Source organism: Sorex fumeus, unplaced genomic scaffold (assembly GCF_029834395.1).
Source record: "Sorex fumeus unplaced genomic scaffold, SorFum_2.1 ptg000037l, whole genome shotgun sequence".
Classification (NCBI taxonomy): domain Eukaryota; kingdom Metazoa; phylum Chordata; class Mammalia; order Eulipotyphla; family Soricidae; genus Sorex; species Sorex fumeus.
The window spans coordinates 68,033,016-68,053,819 of record NW_026606094.1 but is presented as its reverse complement, the minus strand read 5'-3'; the positions used below and the strand labels follow the sequence as shown (position 1 = coordinate 68,053,819).

General features: G+C 42.6%; 1 protein-coding gene across 2 annotated transcripts; it reads right to left on the bottom strand.

The window, feature by feature from the left end:
* Positions 1 to 297: 297 nt before the first annotated feature.
* Positions 298 to 20,065, bottom strand: CBX3 (chromobox 3). 2 transcript variants are annotated; one of them, XM_056118659.1, is made up of 7 exons: positions 19,911 to 20,065; positions 18,672 to 18,723; positions 14,551 to 14,693; positions 12,128 to 12,290; positions 9,122 to 9,216; positions 8,106 to 8,234; positions 298 to 1,475 (listed from the first exon to the last, which is right to left on the bottom strand). In XM_056118659.1, the coding sequence occupies exons 2-6, from the start codon at positions 18,693 to 18,695 to the stop codon at positions 8,108 to 8,110; spliced, it is 552 nt and encodes a 183-aa protein (XP_055974634.1). In that variant the 5' UTR covers positions 18,696 to 18,723; positions 19,911 to 20,065; the 3' UTR covers positions 298 to 1,475; positions 8,106 to 8,107. The 2 variants fall into 2 exon arrangements, with proteins under 2 accessions (XP_055974634.1, XP_055974635.1); XM_056118660.1 differs by lacking the exon at positions 298 to 1,475 and having other exon boundaries at positions 7,000 to 8,234.
* Positions 20,066 to 20,804: the final 739 nt, after the last annotated feature.

Sequence of the window (20,804 nt, the reverse complement as noted above, 5' to 3'; positions counted from 1 at the left end):
AAGCCTTAACCCCTTCACTATCTCTCCAGTCCCCTTTAACTTCTGGGCCCAACTTTTCTTACCTTTAGACAGGGTTAATCTGGAATCAATCATATCTACCCTAGAGGGTTATCTTGAGGATTGCATGAGATACAATGTAAATTTAGCACAGTATTCAATTACTTCCTTTAGGTACCAGACAGTTCTATGTATGCTTATGGAGATTTTATATATTTGCTTATAGATATATGTATGAAAATATATTTATATATTTGTTTGTATAGCAAAAGGTCTGTAACAGAAAATAAAGACTCCATATGAAAGCAATTTCAAATTTTTGTATTTCTCCAGATGACCTGATTGCCTGTAGAAATCTTCCAACATAATATAAATTCTTTGACGATACAGACAAACCCCCACAAAAAAGCCCAACCACCCTAGGCCCACCCTCCTTAACCGTTTTCTATTAGCAGAAATGTGGATGATTGTCAGGTAGCTGTAAAGTGCAGCACATTCACAGACACTGTGTTCAGAAAAGGAATCAGGCTATAAAAAAGGTGTCAAAAAGAGATGAGCATCTAGAACTTCTATTATACCAAAGCAACTACTAGAACTTGAAGATGTTGAGACTGATCCCCCTCTTCAGTGAATATTCCAAGAAGCAACATTTATTCAACAAGAGTCTATATACCATAGTTACAATTATGCATACTATTCATATTCCACTTATTAAGAACTTATATTTTGTTTGCTATCCAATTTTGTATTGATTTAACAAAACATAAAGATGATGCAGTTTATAAGGATCAAATATATGACAGCCATTCAACTTTGTTAAAGCACAAAGAAACTTGAAAGTAAAATGAAAACACTGTCTTCACTAGCCTTCTAAGAAAATGTACCAATACTTAAAAGCCCAGCTAAGAGTCTGAAGGATGGGCCTTTCAGAGGGGCAAAACAAACCTGAGATGTTCTTTGTGTGACGGAAACAGAAAAGTAAGATATAACAACAATCAATCACAGTCAAACTTAGAGGATTTTCTCATAGTTTCCTTTTTAATATATAGATTTCCCCCTTCCTTCCTAGTAGATGTCTTCATTGACTGGGTGAGACTCACATACTGAAAAGTTTGGAAAAACAATGTCTGAAAAGATCTTGGTTACCTTGAACACCTTCTGCTTTCTTGCTAATAAATCATTCCCACTCCAGTCCATAGTTCTGACTACACAAACATTCTGTGCAGTGTCAGCTCCCGACAGACTTAAGAGCCAGGGGTCTGGCTTATAAACAGGGGTATTGTTTTCAATGACCAAAAGGAAAGCACAGGGAGTAGGGAAAAGCACACTGAGGATGATACTAATAAAATTTCAGAGATTTGAAAAGTAGCTTATTGATAATAAACTCCAGGTCAAAGTGTCCTCTTCTAACTGGTATTAAATTCAGGGATCTTGCCAAACCAATTTGTCCAGGTGTTTGAACAGATTCCAGGCCCTTTCTGAAAAAGAAAAACCTTAGATTTATCTGTTTAAGAACTTTCTTTGTAGTGGCAAACACAAATCAAGAAACCATCATAACATCTAATAAAATCTAGTATTGAAGACCTGACAATAAAAATGACTCAATGAAAATTAGAGCAAATTTATTTAAGATAATTCCTATCACTTCAACTTTAGGATGAAAGATGTATTTTTATAACAAGACAGGAAATACAGAAGACAAAGACTAACAAGTTGACCACATAAAAATAAAACATTTGAAACAAAAGATATCATAAATCATGTCAAAATACAAACATGGAGAAATATTTGCAAAACAAAAACCTCAGAGTATTAATTGTATCACTATAAAAGGAAGTCTTCCAATTACAAGATTTTGTAAAATTGGCAATTTATAGAGGAATGCAAATTATATTTAGTATAAAATTAATCCTGATGAAAATGACCCATGTAAATTAAAACAAACTGCCACTGGAATGACTAAAAATAAATTTATTATTATTAGTTTGGGGCCGAAGGGTGGAGGGGACCAAATACATTTCTGGGGATGGAACTAGAGTTGGTCACATGCAAGACCAGCACCTACCTCTTTGTTTTTTTTTTTTTTTGGGTCACACTCAGCGATGCGCAGGGGTTACTCCTGGCTCATGCACTCAGGAATCACTCTTGGCGGTGCTCGGGGGACCATATGGGATGCGGGGAATTGAACCCGGGTCGGCCGCGTGCAAGGCAAACACCCTACCCGCTGTGCTATCGCTCCAGCCCCAGCACCTTACCTTTTATACTATCTCCCAAACAGTTCCCAAACCACTGTTAATTTACAGTACAGGTGAGAATATGGGGTAACAAGTGGCTAAGATGGAGAGTAAATCAGTACAAGCCTGATCTCACTAGCTTCTGGAACCCCTCTCTATTTTTCCACTATACGTTAATATAAGATTGTCTATGTTAATCTAATAACCAAATATTCCAATCAACCTAAGTATTCATACCCCATGCCCTGGAATTGGTTGATTTGGGAATTTCCATGCAACAGCTTATTATGTCGCTATTTAAACTAAACGTATGTATCAAGTCAACTACTAAATATAAGGCAAATATGCTACTTAAAAATTTTTAAATATTAAAAAATAAGCCTATATACAGCAAGGTCAACTACTAAATATGTAGTATTGTTAGGTGTCTATAGGTGTTTCATTTTTACAGAAACCTATGACTTATCTCTATTTAACAGATGAGAAAACTGAGGCAGAGAGAGGGGCAAGTAAATCATTGATGGAGAAACTAGATGTAAGGAGCCAGGAGCCAAGGAATATAGACTGTCTCCAAAATTAAAAACAAAATAAAGAAAATGGATTCCACCATCAGTTTTCAGAAAGAACCATTCCTGCACCATTCCTGCTATAGTTTGACTTTGGCCAAGGCTTCTGATTTCTAGAGCTGTTAAAATATTTAAGACATTAAACTTGTCTTTTTTTTTTTTTTTTTGCTTTTTGGGTCACACCCGGCGATGCTCAGGGGTTACTCCTGGCTCATGCACTCAGGAATCACTCCTGGCGGTGCTCAGGGGACCATATGGGATGCTGGGAATTGAACCTGTATCAGCCATCTTGGCTGCGTGCAAGGCAAACGCTCTATCCGCTGTGCTATCGCTCCAGTCCCGTCATTTTTTTTTAAATAGCATCACCAAGAAACTAACACAGTAAGATACAACACAGTCAACACATTTCTAGAAATGCTCTTTCTACACTAAAGTTGATTATTTTTTGTTTTGGAGTAATTTGGAGGTGCTTGGGGGACCATGTGGGTGCTGGGTATTGAACTTGGTCTTCAACGTGCAAAGTAAGCACTCAGCTCTTAGAGTTACCTCTCAGGCCCTGAACTAAAATATAGGTCATCCACTTCTGTTTTCTTTTTTGAGTGGACATCTAAAAGTACTCAGTTAAAGGAGAGAGAGAGAACAAAAGGGAATGCCCTGCCACAGAGGCAGGGTGGGATGGGGAGATGGGGGGTGGGAGGGATGCTGGGACCCGTGGTGGTGGGGGATGGGCGCTGGTGGAGGGATGAGTACTTGATCATTGTATAACTGAAACCCAAGCACAAAAATTTGTAAGTCTATAACTGTACCTCATGGTGTTTCACTAATAAAAAAAAAATTAAAATAATCAGAAAAAAAAATAAAGTACTCAGTTAAGCACTTGGGTGTTACTCAGAGCAGTACTTAGGGGCTCATGTGGTACAAACTCTCGCGCGAAAGCCTCCTGTTTGCAAAATATGCACTCCAGCCCTTTGAGTCATGTCTCTGACCCACGCCATCCACTTCTGATATGAACCAAGCCACAGCGAGCAGAACTTGGCTTACAAGAACTACAGTCATGCATTTTTTTTTTTTTTTTGGCTTTTTAGGTCACACCTGGCAATGCACAGGGGTTACTCCTGGCTCTGCACTCAGGAATTACTCCTGGCGGTACTCAGAGGACCATATGGGATGCTGGGAATCGAACCCAGGTTGGCCGTGTGCAAGGCAAACGCCCTACCCACTGTGCTATTTCTCCAGCCCCTTGTACTGTTAAATACACATTCTGAGAAATCCATCAATAGATCATTTTGTATTGTTAATCATATTGTGAAAGTTAACAGCAGATATTGTATGCATATGGGCCATGATGAACAAAACACAAGATTAGATGAAACATAACAAAAATGTTAAGTTTGAGAAGAGGCTATCAATATAAAATTCCATGAACTTATAATCACTGTTAACAATTTGGAGACCACTGTTGCATATATGTGGTTCTGCGGTTGGCCCAAACATTGTTTTGCCAGGTATAATCAATATAGTCGTATAATGTAGCACTGTTGTCCCGTTGTTCACCGATTTGCTGGAGTGGGCACCAGTAACGTCTCCATTGTGAGACTTGTTACCATTTTTGGCATATCGAATACACCACGGGGAACTTGCCAGGCTCTGCCTTGTGGGATACTCTCGGTAGCTTGCCGGGCTCTGAGAGGGATGGAGGAATCAAACCCGGGTCGGCCACGTGCAAGGCAAATGCCCTACCCGCTGTGCTATTGCTCCGGCCCTTGTATAATGTATGTGTGTATATTCTCTATATGGATTTTTAAAATCAGTAGAATTTGTCTATCAGCAGGATTCTCTTAAAATACTTATTTTGGGATTAGGGAGATAACAAAAAGGACTAGAATGCATGCTCTGCATGCAGGAGACATCCCTAACACTGCGTGATTTCCCAGAGCACTAAACTAGTAATTACCTAAGAACTGCTAAGTATGGCTCAAATCATCCTTCCCCAAATGTATTTAGAACATGCTATTCTCACTTAATAAACTATACTGGATCAGGGAAATACTCAGAGCTAGAGTGCATACTTTTGTTGGTGGTTGTTTTGGGGCCACAGCCTGTAATACTCAGAGCTTGTAACTGGCTCTGTGCTCAGGGATCACTCCTGACATTCTTGGACCATGGTGGTGCTGGGGATAGAATCTGGGGTCCCGGGGATCAAACCCAGGTTAGCCTTGGCAAATGCCCTACCCACTATACTATCGCCTGGGCCCAAAGAGTGCATACTGTAAGCCTGGGTTTAATACCCAGTGCCACAGCAACCCGAGTTCAGTCATAAGTGACATGTCCCCCCCTCCCCCCATCCCGGGTGAAGTAACAGGAGTTGCTCCCGAACACTGTGGAGTGTGGTGCCCAAATAAACTACGGTATTGGGACCGGAAAGAAATTACAGCGGTTGAAGCCAATCCTGGTTTGATCTCTAGCACCGCATATGACACTGAGTTCTATTAGAAGCATAGAGCCAGGAATAAGCCCTGAGTACTAATGGGTGTGGCCCACCTCCCAGCCCCCCGAAAAAGAAATAAAACTACAGAATAAATGTAAGTTTTGTATGTATCAAGAAACCCCCAAATTCAGTTGTATCAGTACCTACATACATGTTATCTTCTGCCTCTTTCTATATTATGCTGTCTTTTCAAAAGGCAAAAAAAAAAAAAAAAAAAAAAGCGTTCAATGTCCCAAATGAGGCATCCCTGGAAACACACTTACCAAGTCAGCAAAGTTTCTTTCCTTTGGTCTTTGGAACACACCTGGTGGTGCTCAGAGCCTGGAACTGAACCAGGCTTTTTGCACGCAAGGTTTGAATTCAACCCTTTGAGCTATCTCTATCACCAAAAGTTTAAATTCTGTGAACATCAATGTCTCATCTCGATTTGTGTATCTGTTAATAAGATGAATTTTAAGGTGCCAGTTATGTGTAGCCTAAAACGAGATGCAAATATCTTGATTTAATGTGAACTGGCTGGGGTCTCTATTTCATTTAGAGTGTTGCCTAAGTCAGGTTTGGTCAATGTTCTGAATATCTGCAAAGATTCTTGTGACAGAAAAATGGGAGGGCAAGTCAAGCATATGCGCGAGCCAGGGAGATGACTCAGGATTCTAGTGATGCCTTGTATGCAGAAGCCCTTGATTCAACTTCTAGCACTATGTGGTCTTCTCAACATCCCCTAGTGACCCCTAACCCCAAACAAACCAACCCAAGAAGTCAAGCATATTAATTCTCCACATAAACTGATGTATCTTGACCTTTGACATGAAAACCAGAGGTGAGGTTTGCGGCCTCCTGGCTCTTCTCAAATTCAAGATGTTAAAAGGGCCAGGGAAAGAGCCGGAAGGGCTGGAGCATCATGTTTTCCACGTGGGTTTAGCTCCTCAGCATTTCCAGGTGTGGGTGGTATCTCTCCAAAAATATAATGATCCCCTTTTTTCTTACACCCCAGTCTCCAAACCATTCCAAACACCTGGCACAACACAGTATCATCACCATCACCCTTCCAATGTGTTGTCATCCTGGTTGCACTTTAAGTATACACTCCTACTTCGTATACGCATTGTATTTACACCTTGTTTTTACTTTGCTGCAGGTTTTATTTTGGGTTTGATGTGTATTTGCCATGATCTGGTCATTATTTTTGGGATTTTGGAACATTCAAAACATTTTACTCATAAACAAATGGTAACTGCTTTTGTACTTTTGGGTATCAGGAAAAATCTATATAAAATTTCATTTTTGGGGAGTTGGGGGGATTTTTGGTCATAACTGGCAGTACTAAGGGCTCACTCCTGGCTCTGCACTCAGGTGGTGCAAGACAAACACCCTATCCACTGTACTATTGCTCCAGTCCCCTAATTTCACCTTTTTTAAAGCAAATTCCTCACTGACATTGCATGAAACTAATTTTTGTTTCCTTGTAAGTAAACTTTTTAAAAAAATAAATAATGTAGGATTAACTGCTATTTGTTCAGCCATTGATCAAGCTGACTGAATTGCGCATGGACTCTACTAGTAAACAATTCTGAGGAAATGTAAGTTTGAAACGTCAAGCTCAAAAGATCTAATTTAGTAATATGTTTTATAAGCATGGAGATTACTTCCATGAATCTGTGTGGGTGTTGACTACAACTACAAAGGTAATCAAATAAATGAAAGTCTAATCACATAAAGGAATATAAAACTATTTATTGACCACTGTTCACCAGTATTTACAATAAAGTAAACAATATACAGTTGGTTAACATTCTGACTACTATAAAGTTATCCTTTTTTCCTGGCTTCTGCTGAACCAAATACTGAAAAGATTGAGCCTATAGGTAAGGAACAAGTCAGGGCAAAGAACAACCACAGGTAAGACTTTGGATGACAAGTTTTTTCACCCATTTATTCCAGAAAGCCCTATATTACCGGTAGCAAAATGGTAGGTTTCCAGGAATAAAGTTTTAGAAGTTCCAAGATTTCAACTTTTTGTAAAGGAATGGTCCATAAAAGAAATTATTAAGTGTCGGTATATGAAGTCTTGCTTGGTTAATTGAAACAGGGATTTAATTAGCTTGTGTGGGTAGAGATAAAATTTTCCTTTTAGAGAATTTTCAAATAAACTCAGATTTACATGACCGCAGAACAAGATGATCAATTTTAGATATAGTGCTTTTATATTATCCAATCACAAAACAAGGTATTTGGAAGGGTAAAGTTTTTAGAGAAAAGTTAGGCTGTTCCAAACAATGGCAGAAACAGGGTTTATTCATTGTTATAAAAGGTTGTAACGTTTGGTGAATGTTTATAAAAGAACAAAAACCATTTACGTATGTATTTTACGCATATATATACACACATACACACACAAAATAAAAAACAAAATGAACAAAAAATCCAGAATGGCCCTTAGGCATATGAGAATTAAACATAAATTCAGAATGAATGATTATGATAATTTCCTTCCAATAATTAGTAAAGCTGTTCTCTAATGCAGAGAAAATATACCATGGCATCAATGTTCTTTTCTGATAAAAAAAAAAAGCAACTATAGAAAGCTTTATTTGTTCAAAGTAACCAGTGCTATTAGATGCAAAAAACCCCAAAAAACCAACCCCACTAACCTCCCCAACACACACAACCCCCCCACCCCCATACTACTTGAAATGAACATATCAAACTTGATTTTCATTAAAACGTAGTTATTTCTTCACACTAGTAAATCAAAACCAAAACCCAGATTTTATATATATATATGTATATATATAAATATATATAAAAGGCAATGCGTACAATTATTGAGCTTCATCTTCTGGACAAGAATGCCAAGTTAGTCTCTCTTCATAAAAAGCAATTACAATTTGAGGACACTTCATATTTGCCTCTTTTGCCAGCACCAAGTCAGCCTCATCTGAATCTTTCCTGTTTTGAGGGGAAAAGTATTTATTTCAGTTAAAAAAAAAAAGTCTTTTATATAATTTTATCCCTTGTTAATCATTTATTTTAAAAATCCTAAAAAGAGGGATGGAGTGATAGTGTAACAGGCAGGGTGTTTGCTTGCACACAGATTACCTGCATTTGATCCCAGGCATCTATCTCATAAGGTCCCCTGAGTATGGTCAGGAATAATTCCTGAGTACAGAGCCAGAGGTAAACCCTAGGCACTGCTACATGTGGCCCCCAAAACAAAAACAATCAAAAAGTCAAAAAAGAATCCTGGTTCAGTACAAGAGATGGCTCATCAGGCTGGGTATGTGCTTTGCATTAAGGTGGCCCAGGTTCAACGCCCAGCACCCTTCCCAACTCCTGCTTGGTGTGGCTCTAAAACCAACAAAGAAATAAAAATTCAGGGGGTGGGAAAGATAATACAAAGGACAGGGTGCCTGCCTTGCATGTAGCAGAGTTGGTTCGATCCCACCGCAGTCCCCCAAGCACCAGTAGGAGTTAATTTTCGAAAGCAGAGCCAGGAGTAACCCCCAAGCACCACTGGGTATGCCCCCTCACCCCAAAACACTTCATAATTTTGTCCTTATCTAATTCTGCAAAACCTTATTTCCTCTCTAACCCCCAAATGAAATAATATATTTAGAAAATCTTAGGCAAGGCTTCAGAAATTAAAATTCAGTCTTACCTATTCTTTCAAACACAAGCACATGGGAGGCCAGGGTTCAAGCCCAGAACAGCATGGTATCCCGAACACTCCCAGGTGTATAGTACTCCCTGAGCTGAGACCCATGGGTAGCCCTCAAACAGGTATGGCCCCATAAATGAAAAGAAGTACAATAGAGTATGAACCCTTGCACACTTACCACTTCATGAGAAACATCAATTCTCCACTGCTGTCTGTGGCACCAATTATTCGTTCAGGATCCAGACCTCTGGCAAAACCTCTTGGTTTGTCAGCCTGTTTAGAAGAGGTTAAATGTTTACGTAAACATATCTGAATTTTCCCCAGGGAATATGGGAGAAAATATTAGATAAGAGTAACTTCTAATTTGTTTCATGACATGTTCTTTGGGTCTTTCAGGACACTCAAGGTGGTGCCAGTGGGTGTGTGTATGACATGTGATACTGAGCACTGAATCCAGGTCCCATGTATGCGAAGTATGCACTCAGTCCACTGAGCAATCTCACCAGCATGATTTTCCTGGTCTGGAAAACAGAACTGCTCACTCTTGCCTCTGACTCTGAGCTCAAGGATCACTCCTGGTGAGGCTCGAGGGACCATATGTGGTGCTAGGGATCAAAACCCAAGTTAGCCACACGCAAGGCAGGTGTCCTGCCTGCTGTACTATATATATCATTCTAGTACTCATGATATATACCTTGTAAGACTTGGCTATAAGGAAACATCTAACTAAAGCCAAGAGTCTTCAGTACGAAAACTTGTCACAAGGTGGGGATGGTGCAACAGTCAAGGCCCTGGCCTTGCATGCAGGGCAACCTGAGCCCGACCCCCAGAGCACACCATGCTTTCCTGAGCACAGGAATGGAGCAGGTCCCAAACCCTGCCAGGTATAGCCTATAAACCTACCAAAATGAAAAAATGGTACTGTGTTGTCATTAATTTGGCTAGCAGAAAACAAAAAAAGGTATCTGGTATGTGGTGCAGATATAAAATAATATTCTGGATCTTAAGACAAAAAGGCACATTTTCGATCCAAAATCAAGGGGAGTAGGGCTGGACAGTCCAGCGGTTAGGGTGCATGTCTAGGTCTGATTCCTGGCACTACAGGGTACCAGAGCACTGTCAGATGCAACCATGGTGGCCTGGGTATCTCTGGCACCACATGGTCTCAGCAGTATCACATTCTCAGGCTCTGGCATCCCTGGGCCTCCTGAGCACTGCTTGGGAGGCAAACAAAACAAAATATAAGAACTGCGCAGAGTACAGAACAACAAATACTTTTATTTTTGATTGCTCTATTGCCTAATTAAAAACAATTTAGGGGCTGGAACGATAGCACAGCAGGTAGGGCATTTGTCTTGCACGCAGCTGACCCAGGTTCGATTCCCAGCATCCCATATGGTCCCCCGAGTACCTCCAGGAGTAACCCCTGTGCATCGCTGGGTGTGACCACCCCCCCACCAAAAAAAAAAAAAAAAAGAATTTAGTTAAAATAACTTTCATATAGTCAAACTTAAAGGTATACAAACAAACAAACAAACAACCCAGAATCCTGATCCTTAAAGAATAGCTAGCTGGTATTATAATCAACCTGAATTATAAGCCAAGGGACCAGTGAAGGACCCCTGAACCTTCTAACCAAGTATTTCTAAACCTATTTAGCCCACTGCCTACTTTTCAGAAATGAAAATTTCAGTGCCCTCCCAACCTCAAATTCTACTGTAAAGCAAACAAACCGTCCCCTCCACAGTCACCCTGGGAGCCTGACCCAGACCTTTCAGTGGCCCCTGTCCTCGGTTATTTGTGGTTTTGGATCACCCTACATATAATTACCAAACATAACACAGGAAATGAAATGCAGTATATAACAACTGGACACTGGGGAAAAAAAAGAATGCAAAATGCCACTATTCTCTCTTGATTTTCATGAAAATTTGCATATAAGTTTTTAATCTTTGGGCCATACCCAGCAGTGCTCAGGGACCTTGTGGTGCCAGGGACCAAACCTGTAAATGCAAAGCATGCGCTCACAGCCCTCTGAACTATCTCTACAACTCAATTCTGTTCTTTGACTTTTGGGCCACACCCAGGGGTCCCACATACAAGTGGGTCTCCAGTCCTTAACCAAATACATTAGTTTTGACATTTCCATTTTTCTTTCTAATAAGGCTAAGTTTGGCAGTCCGTTTTATATAAACATTAAGTTCTTTGGGCTCCTGAAAATTTCTTAGAGTGAAAAGAGGTTTTGAGACCAAAGAAGCTTGTGCTTGGGTCAGTGAATACTTTCTCCCTACCAGATTTTCCTATTTAATTAGCGGTGTGGCTTTGGGCTGGGTCATTCTCTCTGTGAAGTAGTTCATTTAGGAATAATTATACCATCTGTCTCCTAGGTATTTTGTAATCCACAAAATGCAAGTTTAGAACACTGGCATATTGTGAAGAGTCAATCAAGTTAACTACTGCTATTATTAAGAGCTTAAGTATGCTCACTTTCAAATACTGATTAACACTGCTACCATTTGTTTTTTCTGTTAAAGTAACCAAGTCAAATTTGCAGTCAACCCATTTCTCATGTGTAAAATTAGAGGTAATACTTCCAGTATTAATAAGTGTCACAAAGACTTAACTGGCTACCAGCAAAGTGCTTGATATTAGTTCAAATTTCAAATCAACAAATCATATTTTATGTTTAGTTCCCAAGTGGCATGCTAGGCCAATAGGCAAGGCTACTATAATTTGTCTTTCAGTTGAGGGTAGAAACCCATAGAAACATCAGTGAAGCAAAGACTGGATCAAAATAAGGGCCAAGGGCACACGATCTTGATTTGCACCCCCGCCCCCCCCCCCGCCCCAATCATACCACCTCTGGCAACAAATCATCAGTTGTGGCCTTGCCTCCCCCCGCCCCAGTAACAAATACCTAAATTATGTTTCTATGTAAAACTAGTTTTGAAAACTAGGAAATTATCTGATGAGGGATAAAATTCTAAATCTGTCCAAAGAGCTCTAGCCCAGAAATAGAAGTGATAACTACATTTATAAAATGAAGGCTAGGCAAAGCCCAACCTTTTTGTGCTATTAAACTGGGAGGTGGGGGTGGAAGTTTTTCTAGATTAAGATAAAAAAAAAATTTGAGCCATCAACCTTTTACGAAAAGCCAGTCTGGTGGGCAATATTTTATACTTACAGCATCTCTTTTCTTCTTTGATTTGCTATCATCAGATTCACTGTCAGATAAAGATTTTCTTTTTGTACCATCTTTTTCTTTACCAGCTTTTTGAGAATTAAGAAATGCTTCAATCAACTCTGGACAATCTAAATTTTCTTCAGGTTCCCAAGTATTGTCAGCACTGTGTTCAGTTAAAAAAAAGTTTATTCAGTTAAACATGGTTAATCACTGTCATCCAAATCCATTTTAATATGTATATGAAGGGTATGGGGAGGGGAAGGAGGAAAAGGCAAGCCTTCTATACTGCAGCTAGCATTTCTTCTCTATCCTCACTTTTTTTGAACCTTATTATTTCCTTTGTCTGCTTTCATTGTCTCTACAAGAAAAAAGCAATCTGCCATATTACTTTCAAATTTAACTGAATTGAATTCTAACGGGAAAGAGGATAAAAAATAAAACCCCCCAAAACAAAGAAAAACACCAAAACAAACAAAAGCAAAACCACACACACAAAAGTGAAAAACCCCCAACAAACCCGCTTTAGATTTTCGTGGGGGGGAAGGAGGGGAAGGTACATTTCCCACCTCAAACCGCATCATGCCCATGGCCAGGGCATTTCATATGGTATTAAAATACAATTCTGAAGCGGTTTCTCAAATGCAAGAGCATATTTTTACTTTCTTCTGAGTGCTCACAGTGAGATGAAGCAGGGTCTATTAACATAAAAGTCAAATACAGACTTTTATTTGGGTGGGAATCTAAATCTTTATTATTTTAGTTGAGGGAAATTTGAAAATTTCAGTGAATTTGTAAATTTACAAATTTCTCAGTTCTGAATTTCATTCTTATACACAAAATGCTGCTACATTAGAATACATGCTCATTTAACATTATCTATTGCTGCTTTTATACTACATTCAGAATTGAGAACCTGTGAAATTCTATGGCCCACAAAGTCTGGAGGGCAGGTCTATCTTTATGGAAAAAGGCTTTTTAGGGAAAGTCTTCCAATTTTCTTTTCTGGCCATGGAGTAAGGATGGGGTGAGGAAGGGGCCTGGAAGGAGGTAGGGTCACACCTGGTAGTGCTCAAGATTCAGGTATTCATCAGCTCCATGCTTAAAGATCATTCCTAATGGGTTTTGGGGGATTATCATGTGGTGTTGGTGATTAAACCTGGGTTGGTCATGTGAAGGCAAGGCCCTACCACCACTGCATTATTACTCTGGCCCCATTTTCAAATTCTTGATACAAGGAAGGATACAGCGACTATTTCCATGTGTTTTGTACAATGGTTAGAAAGAACAATTTTCTCTCATCCAGACATTTTTTGCCACTGGAGTTATTCCTGGAATAACTAATAAATATAATAAATAATAAGACTCAGGAATCACTCCTTGCGGGGCTCAGGGGGGACCATATAAGATGCAGGGCATTGAACTGGGGTTGGCTGCATGTAAGGCAAGCACTCTACACAACTTATGAATACCTAAGCTCAATTAAGGGTCCTAGAATAATAAAAAGAGGGACACAATTCTCAATTCAACTTAAAATTCTGCCAGTGAATGACAGTGGAAGAAATGATAACTGTCCATTATAATCCACTAGACCCCTGCCCACCCAGGTCCCTCCTTTGGTTTTAGGGCCACATTCAGCGTAGTTTGTGGCTTATTCCTAGCTCTGTGCTCAGGAATCACACCTGGCAGTGTGACTGACTCAGGGACCATATGTGGTGCCAGAGATCAATCCCAGGCTAGCCGCATGCAAGGCAAATGCCCTACCCTTCGCATTATTTCTCCAGTCCCTTCCTCTCCATTTTTAACAGTTGCTGTCAAAAAAGATTTGCTGGTTTTTGGTGTTAAAACAGAAGATTCCAAATAGATCATACAGGAACTCATTTCTACATGTGAGTTACTTACAAGACTTAAAGAGTGATCATGAGAGCAAGGAGGACGAGTCAGGAAACAAATATAAGGGTTAGGGAACTTGACTTGCATGCAACTGACTCTGGTACGCAGCCCTCCCACCCCCGCCCGCCCCACATACCACCAGGTTCAGTCCCAAAACCAAACTGAAAATTAAAACACCCAGCCTCGACTCACAGGAAACTGAACATAGGACCTGAATTTGTAAACACACTTTACTTGTGGCAATCCTCTATTAAGGGAAACAACAGAGCAGGAATTCTAATTAGTACATCTGCATTAAATAGCAAACTGCACTTTGCATTTTTACAAATTTGACTCTCCCCGGTAAAACCAACTAGTCTCAAATCTTTGGGTCACAACTACATAGTTCGAAGACTTGACCCCTTAATGACAAACCTCACACAAGATACCCTGAGAAAGGTGTCTTTGAATTTAAAGAGACCTATGAGGAACTGACAAAAGGTCTCTATCTATAAACAAATTTTATTCATCACTTAAGCACTGAGGTTTCTTACTCTGTAAATCCTTTCCACTTCAGGAAATATTCCACCTTCCCATTTACTACACGTCGGTCCAGTACTTTTTCCACCACAAATTCTTCAGGCTCTGCCTCTTCAATTTTTTTACTCTTTCCATTCTGTTTCTTTCCCATTTTTTGCTAAAACAAAACAAGAGAGAGACTTAAGAAACATTTGTTGATTCCGAGTACATTTTAAAGGCTAGATTACTTGTATCATTGCTGCATTACTCGTGTCATTCAACATCTGAATTTTAACTTCTATATTCCAAGGACAAACATTTCTGAAAAGATAAAAGTCAACAGACAAAAATGGAAGAATACTTAATTCTGTTGATTTAACTCAAACTTGCTGTCCAGTACCCTTAACTGAAAAGACAATTAAAATCACTATCTGGAAAATACTATCTACAACAGCGTTTTACAACCTTCTTCCATCCCTGATCCCTTTCTGACCTTTCCTGTGGTCTCCTAGTGGTTTCCTGTGGTCTCCACCATCCGGCCCCTAGTCTTATTCCATCACCCCTATTTTCCACCTATACTATCCCTGAAATACCCTAGGGGTCCAAATAGCCCCGTTGAGAAGTGCTGGCCTACAAGACCAAGACAAAAAAAAAAAATTCATTAATTGTAACTACAAGCTACTAAAAACTTGGACCCTCGCTAGCCCCCTTCCATGTTAAAAGCTGTAACAGAAAAAAGTGACTAATGAGGTTGGAAAGAGCATAGTGGGTAGGGCACTTGCCTTGCACAAGGCTGAACGGAGTTCAACCCCCAGTACCCTAAAAGTTCGAGTGATCCCCGAGTGCAGTCAGGAATAAGTCCCAAGCGCTGCTGAGTGTGACCCAAAAAATAAGAGATGACTGCAGAAAAAAAAACATGGCTCAGAATTGTAAAATCAATTTCAGGGTCAACCATGGAGACCATGAGTAGGCTGTGTGTGTGTGTGGGGGGGGGGGGGGGGGGGGGAACACGACGACACCCTATGAGATTAGAGTTGGAGATAGCTTGACTGAGCACCTGCTTTGAATATGGGAGGTCAGATCTGATCCCTGGCAACACCAGGTCCCCGAAGCACTAAGCCAGGAATAGCTCACAAGCACCCGAGCAACTCTGTGCTGATATGTGCTTCCCACCTGTCCATCAAAATACAAGGTAGTCTTCTACAGTCTTTACTAACCATTTGAAACAAACCTAAAATACTGTTAATGTCTTAAGGTCAGTACACCGTTCACCTATCTTTCTTGGTTCTCCAAGTGCTAGCTAATAATATTCAAATTAAGCAAGTGTTAAGTTTAGGGGTTTTGAGTTTTAGGGCCACACCCAATAGGAGCTCAAGGGGTTACTCCTGGTTCTGTACCCAGGCCCCAAGGTAACTTTTTTTTTTTTTTTCCAGTTTTGGGCCATACGTGGTAGTACTCTGGACTCCTCGCTGTGCTCAGGGGAATACAGGTGGTGTCAGGGATCAAACTTGGGTCTGTCAGATAGAAGGCAAATGGCCTTTAATACTACCTCTCCGAGCAACCTCAAGGGGGAAATTTTTTTTTTAAAAGGGGGAAAAATTTTTAACAAAATTCACTTTAAGCCAAGTCTTAAGTTAAAAAAAAAAGTTTGAGAGTAATGAAGCCAAACTTAATTCACTATTTTGAACAAACCTAGACTGTGACAAGGATTCAAAATGGGTTTTTAGGGGCCAGAGTGATAGTCCAGTGGATGGGCATTTGACTTGCTGACCCAGGGATCGATCCCTGGCACCCCATATGGTACCCCAAACATTTCCAGGAATAATTCCTGGGTGCAAAGCCAGGAGTAAACCCTAACTAAGCACTGCCAGGTGTGATCCTAAAAATAGTTGTTAAAACAAAAACAAAAATACTGATTTTTTTTGAAGAGTTAAAGAGAAAATATCAAATGTTACAGTTCATTTAAAAATCATTCCACTCAGGGCTGGAAGAGTGGCCAAAAAGGCTGGAATGCATGCTTTGCATGGGTGACACCTGGGTTGATTCTGGATACAACAAGGGCTCTTTATCACTAGTGGAATCCTGAGTGGCCCCCAAGCACCACTACTGGGTGGTGGCTCAAAAGCTGCTGGTCCCCCCTACTCCCCATTTCATCTTAAACCATGCCACCAGACATTTTAACTGCTCATTCACTAAAGCCATCCCTCAATGTAACAGGCAAGCAGGAAAAAAAAAAAAACAATGTTTCAAGATTGCTAAGAATATTTAGAAGTGTACATTAAATAAGACATGAAAATCCTTTGGGATTTAAAAAATGCAGCAACCACGTCCAAGGTGTAACAGTCAATGGGTATAAAAGCTTAATAGTTTCTTGCTTCTGTCCAAGATGAGAAAGGCAGTGGGAGGAACAAGAAAAATTTAAGCACACAAAAACTTATCATAGTTCTTAAGAACAAAAGGGCTACTATAAGTAGTCACAAAAAGGAAACACAGAAAGAGGAAAGGATAAATATCAAGAAGAAAAAATATAGCAACATGCCCTGTTTATTATGACTGACAAGTTAACACATTTCCTATTACTTAAAGGAACCCTCCAGTTTCCCCTTTAACTCACAAGGTACATCTTTTGTCACTTATATTACAACTGAAAATAGATTTTATTTTTTATTTATTTTTTTGCTTTTTGGGTCACACCTGGCGATGCACAGGGGTTACTCCTGGCTCTGCACTGAGGAATTATCCCTGGCGGTGCTCAGGGGACCATATGGGATGCTGGGAATCAAACCAGGGTTGGCCGCATGCAAAGCAGACGCCCTACCCGCTGTGCTATTTCTCCAGCCCCCAACTGAAATTAGATTTTAAAATGTGAATTTGCGATCACTTAAAAAGAACAAACCTTTAATACAAAATGTAGATACTATCCCACTGTGTATGAAAACAATTTAATTTTAATAGAAGGATCTACAGGGTCTCTGGATCTATTTTCATTCTCAAAAGCCTCATTTCTTTCCCATCCCCTGTTTGAATACAGGTGACAATAAATTCAGATCAATTAACACTTTTTATTCATAAATTATTAAAATTTCTGGCTGATGGTTCAGTGGGGAGGAGGAGCAGTTTCGTGCTTCTTCCACAGATGGCTTTAGATGGAAGTCACTGGTGACAATCATTCATGACACAAAGACTGAGCAGACTTTATATTTTAGTGTTATCTAGGAAATGTGATATATGCTAATGATAGTATCAATTAAAAATTAATAGCATGTGTTAAGTGTGAAGCGGCAGAAAATGTAAAGACCAAACACTAAAGTTTTGCTTTACTGATGTTAATATTTTTAGAAGGTTATGATTACTAATGCAATGCATTAAGGGAACCACATCTTAGAATTTCTTGCTTTATGTGAATGTGCTAGTGTTGAAACAAAAAAACTTCTATCTTGGTATGGTTAAATACATGTGTTTACACATTTGTGGATTTTCTAATATAACTAAAACAGTAACTTTGGGTTCAAGAAACCACAACAGCGAAAATTTAATTGCTCAAAAGGTCCAGATTATCTTCTCTACTTCCAGGACACATATATGGGTTGGTATATTAAAAATGCCAAATACTGCTGTGTAGAGGATGGAGCTGTGGCAGAACACTTGCCTTGCATGTTTGAGGCTCTCTGTTGATCCCTGGCACCACAAAAAAACAAGTATTCAAACACCAATAATTTGAAGGCCCTTTGACACTTTAAAACAAATCTAATATAGGACAAAGCAACCAAAGTAATTAAAAAAAACCAAGGATTTTAGCTTCAGTCTAAGTACAGCGCACCTGTTTTTTAAGCTGGATGAAACTTAAAATACTAGATTTCTCCAGGATTCAGTGACGGAGATCTAGGGACTATTATGCCCAAGCAGGGCTTTACTTCTATGTCTACAGTATTTACATTAGTGTCTTTTCATTTCACGATAAAAATATTCAGCAAAATTTGCACTGTGCGTGATTGTTTGGCTTCTGCCTCTAATTCCCCCTTATTAATAATACTACCCGGGTAAAAGGACTGAGAAATATGTAAGCTTCTCAACTACACAGATGCAAAACTATCGTTTGTGGGGGAGAATTTTTTTTAAGTTAGAGCCTTAAAAAGCTTAATTTTCATTAACTTACCAATGTAGTTTTATTGGAGGCCATTTTCTATTGCAGACTTGAAGAGCTATTACTAGAAAAACGCATGACAGTTACAATTAAAAACAAGTTTGCATGACCCCCAAAGACAGCCAAACATTGAACTTAATCTGAACTCCAACCCCCACCTTTGTAACACCTAGTTATCAAACTCGGGATTCAAAAATCCATTGACAAGCATTTCTGAGCTCCAGCGTCAATTAGCGACACACGTGAGCATCGTACGGTGCTCGAAACCGAGTGTGCACAAAACCCTCCTGGGGATCCCTGGTACCTAAAGACCGTCTTACAGGGCGGGAAACGGGCCCCCAAAGGCTCCCCCGGTCCGAACCTCACGCACGCCTTTATTATATAAGCATCTAGAAAGATGGCCAAGTATCTTGGTCCAGAAAACCAGCTAAAACGAGCCAACGGCGAGCACGGTGAGCAACCGTTGCTTTTCCCTTCCAGACCGCTTCCTAACAGTCCCGAGGCCCATCCATCTGATCCTAACGCGGCTTGCTCTTCCCAGACACCCGCCCACCATCCACGCAGCTCGGGGGGGGGGGTGCAAAAAAAATAAAACAAAAAGCCCCCAAAACCAACCACAACACTCAACGCGCAGGAAAAGGAAGCCCGCGGGGCCGGGCCGCGGATGGCGGGCGCTCCGGATCCCGCCCGCCCGTCCGCCCCCCGGGAGCGTGGGCCGCGTGGTCAGCGCGTCCGCGGGGAGAAACAAAGGCCGCGGGGGCTCAAGGGCACTGCGCCACGGGGCCCGCGCGCCCCTGCCCGCGACCGCCACGTAACGGGGCGTCCGCCGCAGCGCCGGGCCGCGCCACGGCGGGAGAACGCGGCGCCCGCCCGGGAAGCCCGAGGGGTCGCGCGGCGCGGGAGGAGGGGCGGCCCTCCGCGCCCTCCGGAATGGGGGAGGGGAGACCCAAACGCGCTTTGTCTAGAAAACCAAAAAGGGGGTAAAAAAAAAATGCGGCTGTCGAGCCCGCGCCGCTCCGCGTTCGACAACGCTCCCGCCTCCAACTCTCGACGCGCGGCCGCCCGGCCCGCCCGGGGGTCGCCCCGCTCGCCTCCAGGCTCCGGCCCGGCTGCCCGGCCGCCGGGCCGCGCGCGCGCCTCGGGGGTCGGCGGGAAAGCCGCCCGGGGGTGGGCAAGCGGGGAAACAGGGGGACGCCGGGGAAGAGCCCGAGCACCGCCGCCCGGGGAGCGCGCGCGAGCCAAGACACCGACTTCACCGCCTGCGAGCTGCTCCGGGTCCCGCGTCCGCGGCGTCTCTGGCCCTGCTAGCCTCCCGCTCCAGCCACAGCCGAGGGGGTGGGGGATGGGGGCGCCGCGCGCGCCGGGGCCGCCGCCGGAGGTGGGGGAGGAGGCGCCGCCCACGCCGGGCGGCCGCGAGGGGCGGGGCGGGCGGGCGCGCGCGCGCGGCGGGGCCCCGGGGCCGCGCGCGGCGCCCGCAGCCAGGAGCCCGCAGCCCCGGGCCGCGGCGGGTGTGCCGCCGAGCGCCTCGGGGTGGGGGTGGGGTCCGCCGAGGGGGTGGCGGGGAGGCGGCCTGGGGACTGGCGTTGGCCCTTTCGGCTTCGCAGCAGCGGCGACTGGCGCCAAAAGTGGGCTCCGCCCACTTCCTCGCTGCGGGGTGGGGTGGGTGCCTCCAAACGCCGGGCGGGGCTGGAGGGGGCGTCCTAGGGACAGGAAGGAAAACCGGCTCGGGAAGCGGGGGGGGGGGGAGAGCTACCAACGAGCGCCCATTTCGGATCACGTCCTCCAAGCCGTCTGGGAATCCCTGGGGTGGGGGGGGACTCCCGCCCCCAAAGACGTGGGTCGCTCTTAGGTCGCCGAAGCGCCAAGCGCCATTTGTTGACTCCGAGTAGCTTCGGGTGTTTCCGGAAGGGGCCGAGTGCGGCCCCTGCACACAAGCAGGGGCGGGGAGAGGGGGAGGAGGAGGAGGCCACAAAGGGTTTTCGGGCGGAGGAAGCAGGTGTGGTGAGGGGCTGACCGAGGGCGGGCTGCAGGGCCCACCTCCCTGGCTGCGGGGGCCGGTCCTCCAGGCTGGGGACCAAGCTCCTCCTGCAGCGTTAATTTCAAACTGCGCGACCGTTTCTCACCTGCCCGGCGCTAAGGCGGGGG